Source organism: Panthera uncia, chromosome D1 (assembly GCF_023721935.1).
Source record: "Panthera uncia isolate 11264 chromosome D1, Puncia_PCG_1.0, whole genome shotgun sequence".
In the NCBI taxonomy this organism is placed as follows: Eukaryota; Metazoa; Chordata; class Mammalia; order Carnivora; family Felidae; genus Panthera; species Panthera uncia.
This window is the reverse complement of record NC_064808.1, coordinates 2,084,957-2,094,503: the sequence shown is the minus strand read 5'-3', so window position 1 is coordinate 2,094,503 and position 9,547 is coordinate 2,084,957. Positions and strand designations below refer to the sequence as shown.

Sequence of the window (9,547 nt, the reverse complement as noted above, 5' to 3'; positions counted from 1 at the left end):
GTGCCTGTATCAGCTGATATGCCGTCCACAGAGACGCATGAAGAAGCTACGGCCAGTGTGCTCTTGACTTATGTGCTTGGCACAGCGTGGGTGTGCTCTGTAACCACTCCATGCTTGCGACGGTAGTGGTGGTGATCGCCCGCCCGTATTAGAACTTATCATGACTTACCATTATTGTTTGTTCCACTAATAGTCATCAGTTCCTTCTTCCCAGTCAAGCATCATGAATGACAACGAAGGACAGGATGGTCACCAGCCAGTGCTGACGGCATGCACTGCTGGCCTCGGCCTTCTAACCAGACCGGCGCTCACAGCGGCCCACGTGCCCAGAGCTCGTGGCACACAGCCCGTCCTGATGAACGAACTCTCCCAACCACCCGTTTTGCTGATGGGGACACTGAGACCCAGGAAGCATGGGCTGATCAGTGACGGGCGCAGCAACCGAGGGGGCAGAACCTGAACTTCATTTCCTGTCCTTCGTGCAATTTAATTCCGAAGCTGGGGAAGGCTGGCAGATTACCCCCGAGCTTTTCCAGCTGTTCACAGCCCCAGCTTGGTGACAGGTAATGGTTTAGGCAAATGTGTTCTAGAGCTCGTGCTACGATTCTCAGCCGAAGAAACATAAGATACTCAAATGGTCTCTGAGGAAAACCCCGGGGCATCCCCCTTAGCATCCTCACTTCGGTGCAAACTGAGATTATAAAACAGTTGTAGGCCATCACGAGTACAAGCATTTAATATGAGGAAAAGTAATTAGCAAACTCAAGCATCAGTTTTCAAGGATGAAGGATATTGCTGCCTGCTTTTAATTGCAAGGGAAAACCTATTTAGGGAATTAACACAAAAACGAGATTGGCCACTTCAGGGCTAAGAAAACAATGACAAAAACCATAGGAGCCTCCAGCTCTGCATCAGGTTGGTAAGCAATGGCCCCAGGAAAATAATTAACGCCCAGGAAAGTGTTCTCGTCCCCGAAGCAAACAGCAACACCTTGGCCACGGAGGCTGAGCCACCACTCAACTGTGTGCAACAGCGTCTTCTAAGGAATAACTTTCTATTTATGAAATTAGTACCTGTCAAAAAAATTAATACTGTCACTCTCGAAAATCTGAGAAATAGACAAAAGTCTGAAAAAAGAGAAAATAACCATACACGATCCCGTCACCCAGGGGTTAACCTCTCCTCTCTTTTTTTTTTCCTATGCCTATTTTGGGGGAGATTTAGGTGGTATTATGCAGACAATTTTGGTTCTGCCCTTTTCACCGATATAAGGTGATCTGTTCTCATTAGTAGCAAGAACTCCTTACAAGCATGATTTTTAAATGCTTTCTTGTGCGCCCACAACAGATGCATGATGTCCCCTCAACCATTTCCCTACAGTCCCAGCCCCTTAGACTGTTTTTGCTACACTGTGCTCTCTGCTTTGTCTGTTTGTAGATCATTCCTTTAGAACGGATTCCTAGATACAAAATCCCTGATTTGGCTTTATAGCTCTTACTACATCCCGTCACATCGATTTCTAAAAAGTTTACGGCAATTTATTCTTCCACATAGCAACATGAGTGCTGTCACCCGCGACAGGTAGAGTAATAAAAAAAAAAAAAAAGCATTTGCTAATTTGAAAATAAAAACTGGCACCTCGTCATCTCTTTTTCTTCTTACCCTTTGCCCATTTATACATCAAGCACATCAGCGTGTCTCTCAAGAATTTCCGAGCTCTGGCGTTACCGTGGTTGGAATCCACTTTCCAGCTCTGTGACTGTGGGCAAGTGGCCTAACCTCTCTGTGCCTCGGTTTCCTCATCTGTAACATGGGGATGGCAACAGAAGCCAAGTTATAGGCTCGCTGCGAGGATTACATGGGATTGTGCAGTGCCCGGCAGATACACCCTTGGTTACTGTCAGTAAGGACACGGGCCTTGGCTGTGTTTGCTGCAAACGTTGTTTGGTCTTTTGACGTGTAGTGTTTGGTTGTATTGTAGAAATTCTTCTGAGAGAGAACGTTTTCATTTAAGAAAGTGAAGCAAGAAACAAAGCTTGGGTTTCCAAACGGGGGGGGGGGGGGCTTGTGGAAGGAAGATGGTCCTGGCCTCGTGTCAAGGGCCATGCAGGACCTGATGACAGATGGAGGGTTCAAAACGCCAACACAGGGGCTCCTGGGGGCTCAGTTGGTTGAGCATCCAACTTCCGCTCAGGTCATGAGCTCACGGTTCGCAGGTTCGAGCCCTGTGTTGGGCTCTGTGCTGAGCGGAGCCTGCTTGGGATTCTCTCTCTCCCTCTCTCTCTCTCTCTCTCTCTCGTTTTTTAAAAAGCCAACACGATCAGGCCAGCCGATCTGGAACCCCCGGCAGCATCACCTAAGTACCTAAAGATGCCATGCCCAGGCCCTGCCTCAAGCCTCTGATTCTGTAGGTGTGGGCTGGCATCCAGGTCTCTATAAATAATGACAGGTGACTCTGTCGCTGGCCAGGTTTCACTGTATGAGGCTGACAGGCCATCCAGTCTGGGGAGTCCCATGCAGGACACCAAAGTGACATCCCAACATCCACGTCTCCTCAATTACTTGATGTGAAACTCTCTACGTCATCCTTGGGACTCCTCGTAAGTGACCTCTCCTGCCCCATCTCATGGGGGCGGGGAGATCCAATCAGGATAATCTCGAGGAAACAGCAGATGAAGTCTTCAACCATCTGTGCCCGAAGGCTGATTCTACCTCTGCAGTCTTTGCTTTTAGTTCTCGGATGAGCGTCTATTATTATTAAGCCCGGTTTGAGTTGGGTTCCTGCTGGAACACAGCACCTTTGTCACTCCGGGATGGTGGAGTCCCCGTGCTTATATTTGGCCTGCCTGGAAAGAGGAACTTTCTCTGACTCCCGTGCTTACTGCCGTCCCTGGCCTGTCACCACCACCCAGACCCACTCCTCCCGGGAAGGACTCGGCCCCGGCTGCCCTGCCCACTCCCGCCACCACCTGAAGCCCTCTGGGAAAGCTCCAGGGGCACCAGCCACGCAGGGGACTCCAGCCCATTATGCTGATCTGAAAATGCAAACACACATGGCCTATGGAGCCACCACATTTAGATGCCCCCTCTGTGGGGCACCCACTTCTCCTTTTCCTCCTCTGAGATGAATTTTTATAGCAACCCGGCTGGCACACTTAGACGCATCTATCTTAATGTAATTCCTGGGCTCACGATGGCCTTTTACGTGGACTCTACCCCAAGTGTTTGCTTTTCGGCGGGGGGAGTTTGGGGGGCAAGGTCAGCAAAGAAACCGTCCTGGTGACCAAGGAGCAAACGCCTCCCAAATGCTAGGGCAGGAGGGACGTCAGCTCTGGAGGGCAAGCACCGAGGAAAGCACACACGATAGGAAGCCCTTCGCGACAGGAGCTGGTGGCACCGGCAGATGACCACGTCTAAGAAGGAAGAAGGACGGTGGTCCAGGAGATGCAAGTCCAGCCAGACTTGGAGGAGAGAACAGACCCACCGGGAGCTGCCCCTTGGTCCCACGTTCAAACCACAGCACACGTTTTTAGAGAGAATACAAACAGCTGGCATGCTCCGAGTTCCTTTCCAAGAGCAGGGAGAGAAGGAGGTTTGCCCAGAGGAGTGCGGGGCAACAAGGACAATTTGCTCATGCCTGTGACCCTTCCACACAGGACCCTGCACTTCCCCAAGGCTCAGAAACCCCCTCGACTCCAGGGATGGCTTCTGGCCAAAATTAAGATTCGCCCGAGACAACGTGGGTTCTTTTAGAACAACCCCTCCAAGGTTGAAGCCTTTCAGCGGACAAGGTGGAAAAACAGTCTGTTGGAAAATGCACGTACCTATGAGGCTATAAGCGACTCTAATATTCCAGTGGTACAACCCAGCAGCTGGGAAGCACCTCAGGGAGACTCTGCCTTTTTTAATCTAAGCAGCTAAAGGAGACTTTCTGAGCCCCAAGAGTGGCCTTGGAAATGCACTGGGTGGGTCAGTGTTCCAGCAGCCCAACCCCCGTCCCCCCATTAGCACGTGACCCCCAGTAAGCGGCCCAGGGTGGCTGTGGAGGGCTCAGCCCTCCTTCGGGTCTTTGTGACAAAATAACACCAACACAGCATTCACGCCTCTCAGTGCCAGCCATTCCTAGAATCCCAGAGCTCAGAGGTTACCCGGAATCTAAAACCTGTTCCAAAATGGCAAATATATTTGCATATCAGAGGTTAGAAACAATGTCAAAGGAAGTGTTTTGCAAACACAAGTGCAGACACTCTCCCCGCTCCCAATTTCCACGGAGGCTCCAATCTGGCCGGGCGGCTGGCCCTCTCCGCCCAGGCCAGGCACACACTGCAGACGTGTCCGCCGACCGGGTGTAGCTTTGCTTCCTTGCGAAAGGGATGGGCCCAGCACATGCTCCGAGGCGGTCCCACGTTTTTCTTCCCGACTAGTTTATCAAGGAGGCACTCCGATGAGCCAGACAACGGGGGACACGCTTCCATCTGTAGCCTTCATGTATTATTTAAACCCAAGAACCAGCATCGGCTATGTCAACCTATTGGAGCCTCTGTCTCTGGGTCTCTCTCTGTCACACACACACACACACACACACGCGCGCGCGCACGCGCGAAGGAGACTTACATCACAACTACATCCTACAGAAGATGATTCAACCAGTCTCTGCATTTTTGTGAGGTTACAAATCAAGTTAACCCACGAAAGCCCAGCGGGCCCCACTCTCCATCCTTCTGGATACACACGCACCCAAGGTTTCTTCCAAGCCGGGCTCTGATTGGTCAACAATAATTTAAATACATCTTTCAGCAAATGAAACGAGACCAGCACAAGGCACCTTGAAGAGGGTAAGTCACCTTCTCATTTTCCTTGGCTCTTGGGTCTGTTTCCACCACCGTGCCTCTCCTTCTGGATTTCCATGACTCCACCAGCCTTGAGAAGCACTAAGGAGGCCACGAGTAAACTCGAGCTCAAAAGCACCCTGGGAAGCTTAGGCATGACCGGGAGAAGGGCTCCCAGTGGCCACGTCGCCATGGGCTTGGTCTCCTTTGCAGGAAGAGCAAGTGTCTGGCCGGCCCAGCGGCGGGGCCACCACATATCCCACCCCTCCCACCTGCGTGGACATTTCCAGTGCAGGTGACACTGGGCTCGGGGTTAGCCCGGAAGAATGCCTTCCCAAGAAACGTCAACTCCCAAGGAGGACCGCTTGAGCGAACCGAACCCCTTAACAGTAATTTTTCCAAGGTACGGCACCCTCTTTTATCCTTAACATTTCCAAAGAGTAACACATTCCTCTGCACAACAAGATGGAAAGTGACACCTGAACCCGCAAAACGCAGGGAGCTCGGAAGCGCTGGTGGCCCAGACACGTGACGCACACCGAGGCGCCAACTCCAGCAAGGGCTTGGAAAACGAGGGCGCTCGTGTCTAGTGGGATTCTTCGAACGAAGAGAGTTCCCTCCTTTCTTTAAAATTAAATATAATTTCTCGTCAAACTGGTTTCCATACAACACCCAGCGCTCATCCCAACAGGTGCCCTCCTCTCATACCTACCGGGAAAAGCCCGTTCTCAAAGCACCTGGATTTAAAATTTTCCTTTTCATACTGGCAACGCCAGCTTCCCCTCTCGCTCACACTTAGTCTTTGAAGGCCAGTCATCGGACAGGCAGCGTTACTGCGACGTTCGAGTCAGTGATCTCTCAGCCACCAGCGTTACAGACCTCACGTAAGCAAGGGCCGCGGCACAGCACTTTCCTTCCTGCCCTTGTGGCACGAGAATGGGCGACGGCCCCTCCTGGCGTTTCTCTGTTCAGCGATAACAGAACCACACGTAGATCCGCGCGTGTCCCCGACATCATGGCAGCCACGTGTCTCTCTTCCTTCTACCTTCCACCTGAAGACCGGTGGCCAACGCCCACAAACGTTTCTACCTTCCGAAGAGCTACAGCCGAGGCCTGAAAGACGCTCCGAACACACACCAGCCCACAGGAAGTGGCATCCACAATGGATGGAGATAACCACACGACACGAGTCCGGAGCAGCCTCCACGAGTACCCCTAGGTCTGGCCCAACGGCCGTGCTGCTGAGACCACGGGCCCCGGCCGTAAGAGAGTCGGCGCTCTCCCCAAGCGGAAAGATGCAAACACCGGTGTCCCTACCTCAATCAGGAAGTCCCCCGTCCTCAGTCCGGCTTGCCACGCCACCCCTCCTTCATCCACAGATTCCAGGTACTGCAGGGCTGGGAACGCTGGCGTTGGTGTGAATTCCTCGATGGGCGTATCCGCTGGGAAGACAAGGGAGACCTCAATACCAGCCTGGGTGGTGTTTCCAGGTTGGCCCCGCGTGGGACCCCGAGAGGAAGGAGGTGCGCACGTCTCCCGCCAGAAGTGGGTGCTCTCCCCTGGGGAGGGCTCGACAGCCACGGCCACAGGTCGGCACCAACTCAAGCAGTGAAACCAACTGCCCTGTGGTGCCCCCGGGTCCCTCGGCCTTTCTGCCGAAAACACTCGCTGTCCATGTCTGTATGTACACGCCTGTCATTTTCTTTAAAAGCATCAGTGACTAAACATTTTCAGTTCTAAAAATGGAAAAGTTCCCCCCATAACCACACAGAGCTACAGAAACACCACACTGAAACACTTGCCAAATTTACATCTACAGAGACGCGCGGACCAAAGGAATTCAACTTGGAGCACGGACAGATCATAGCGCTGACCCAGTGGGTGGCTGCAGATTTGGAATCTGCTTGGGAATTCGTTCCGCGGGGAGCCCGGCTCTCTGCGACCACTCTGCGGCCAGCACCCATGGGAAGGCTGGGCCCCCGGCTCCTCGGCAGCGCGAGCCGCGGCTTCTGGGCCCCACACAGCTGCCGAACAAAAACTCCAGGGCAAGAGACGGGCTTCCCTGGGTAGTTACGAGTGGCCGGGGTGGGTGGGTGGCAAGAGGAAGACGACCCCGGCAGGGGGAGGGGACAGAACATCACTCAGCCGTGGACACGCACACACGGGGACAGATCTGGCTCTTCTTCCTCTCTCTGGACAGATCGCTCCCAGGCAGCCTGAGCTTAGGGCAGGTGGGGGTGCTCCCGGGGAAGGAGGCCTTTCCCAGCACAGGTGCAGGACCCCAGCACAGCACGGAGGCTCCGAGACGAAACTTCCACATGGCTTCTCACCCCACACGCGCGGTGGGCAGCTGCCTCCCCTCATGGGGAGGTGATGCCATTTTGTTTTCTTTTTAAAGGGAAGCCCCCAGGTTCAGGGCTGGTGGTGGGCGCGCTGCCGTGGAATGTCGCCCCGGAACCCCCCACCACAGGCCACGTGATGCGGATGCTGCTGGCTCAGTCCGCGGCAGAGGGGACCATCTTGCCACGTTTCCTTTGCAAAGTCACCTTAGAGGCGGGCACACGGATGCCTGCTACTCTTGGAACTGAAGCCCACTCCCAGAATGGGGCAGTTTCTAGACACCCCAAACTCAGCACCGGGTGATTGTGGACATCTGAGAACAGGAGCTCCAAATCCAGCCACAGCCGGGCTGAACTACACCATAAAATGTAGCTTGAACCCCTGATTTCTTATTAAAAAGAGAAAGGGTGGGGGGAGGGAGAGCGAGCGAGCGAGAGCCTGTTCAGAGCAATATTGTGCACAGAAAATGGAAAATATTCCGAAAGCAAGCCCCGGTGTTTTCTGAGTGAGGCAGAATGTTAAAGAACACGGTTGTCTAGCAACCAAGTGCCCCCAGGAAAAAAGGCTTCTTTCCGAGCTGGGGAGCATTTTCATACGGGCATGCACACATACACACACACACACACACACACACACTCACACGACATGTGAATGTACCCGGGCTGGAGACAGCCACTCTTACCTTTCGCCCCTCGCAGCACAAATCCAAAGCCCTCATTGTCTTTTTTCTGCAGGACCACTGTCTTCTCCTCGATAATGCAGTCACTGTAGAGAGAATTCCGGGGATAGCGACCATTATTGTAACCCGTCATCATCACCGTGGCTGATCCTGAGCCGGGGACGCTCATCATCATAGCCAATTAATCACCCAGCTCGCCGGATCCGGGCAGCACGGAGGAGAGTAAGCAGCACAGAGCGCAGGAGGAGCGGGGGCAGCCGGGGGGCCGGCTAACGGGATAGGCGGGCTCGGCACAATGGGGCTCGGAGGGGGGGCGGGCAGAGGCAGCACCGAGCCCGGGCGAGCGGGAGGAAGGAGTCAGGCATGGTGGGGAGGCCGCCGAGCCACGGCAGCGCGGGCTGGCTCCCGGTGCCGAAAGGCAAAGAAAGTAAGTGGCCGGAAGGCACCGAGGGCAGCTGGGCTGGGGCGCGCAGGCCGGCGCATCTTCGGGGGGCGGGAGGGGGGTGCAGCTGGGATCAGCCGGCGGACAAATGAGGAAGCGGCTCTTCTTCTTGAAGGGGTGTTTGAAAATCAAATTCTATTTGCTCCCGGCACGAGCCGGCGTCCAGACGCAGCGGCCCCTCCCTCTCGGTCCGAATGAATGTGGTGTCCCCACGATCACCAAGGAGCCCGCAAGGCTGCCGGGAGTCATCCCGCACAGAGAAAGCGCAGGCTGGCGGAGGGGGCGGCCGGGGCGCTGCCGATGGGTGGGGGCCGGAGGCAGGATGCTCGAGCGACACCAAGGCCACTTACGGCAAGGCCTCCGTCAGGGGGTGATGAGTCGTGGGGACGGGGCGAGGGGGGCTCGTGGGCTCCCCCCTCTGAGAGACAACCTAAAGCCACACCACCCGCCTCTTGGCACAGCATTTTTTTTTTTTTTTTAAAGGAAAGAAACCTAGAAGCTTCGACTTTGCTTCAGCTGCCCGAGGCTCCCATCGTTTACAGTAAGGGCGCCCTGCCACATGACTGTCCAGCCCTGGAGGCACCCGGGGGTGCAGGGCGGAAGTGGACTTCCTGGCAGGCCACGCAGCCTGGGCTGAACGGGGGCCCTCCCCACCTTCGGGGCGGCATAGCCCCTGGGACTCTCTGCTGCCCCGGAAGACGGCAGCTGGAGGGCCAGGCCACTGCGGAGGGAAGGAGGAGGGGCGGGAGGCAATGTGGAGAGGCCTCCTCCAGGGTCCTAAGGGGCCGGCCACAGGAGGGCTGTGCGCCAGAGGTCCTGAAGCATCCGGCTGGCCCCTGTCTCGGAGGGGGGCGGCCGGGGGACGCAGACAGCAAGCACTGGGAACAGTGTGCTGACAGGCTTGAAGTCACAGACAACTGAAGGTCAGCTTTGTCCAGCACCAGATTCACAGCCTGCAGGATGCACGCGGCCCCAGCATGCAGCCATCTGGGAGCAGCACAGCCAACCCAGACCGGGTGGCCCTGGGGAGGAGGAGGGACAGGGGTGCTTGGACCAAGTGACAGGCTGCCAAGAGCTTCCCGTCATCCAGACGAGGAAGAGACATTCCAGAGAGGTTGGGGGACACAGCCAGAGCATGCACAGAGAGGTTGGGGACACAGCCGGAGAATGCAAAGAGAGGTTGGGGACACAGCCGGAGCATGCACAGAGAGGTTGGGGACACAGCCGGAGCATGCACAGAGAGGTTGGGGACACAGC

The 9,547-nt window shown here is 55.2% G+C and overlaps 1 protein-coding gene across 1 annotated transcript in view; it reads right to left on the bottom strand.

Moving 5' to 3' along the window:
- Positions 1 to 5,304: 5,304 nt before the first annotated feature.
- SHANK2 (SH3 and multiple ankyrin repeat domains 2) overlaps positions 5,305 to 9,547 on the bottom strand; it is a 340,509-nt gene continuing 336,266 nt past the window's right edge. The window contains exons 16-17 of the mRNA XM_049641610.1: positions 7,852 to 7,934; positions 5,305 to 6,271 (exon numbers count right to left, since the gene is read on the bottom strand). Of these exons, the coding sequence (XP_049497567.1) occupies positions 6,045 to 6,271; positions 7,852 to 7,934 (310 nt within the window). The 3' untranslated portion in view covers positions 5,305 to 6,044. The remainder of the gene's footprint in view (positions 6,272 to 7,851; positions 7,935 to 9,547) is intronic.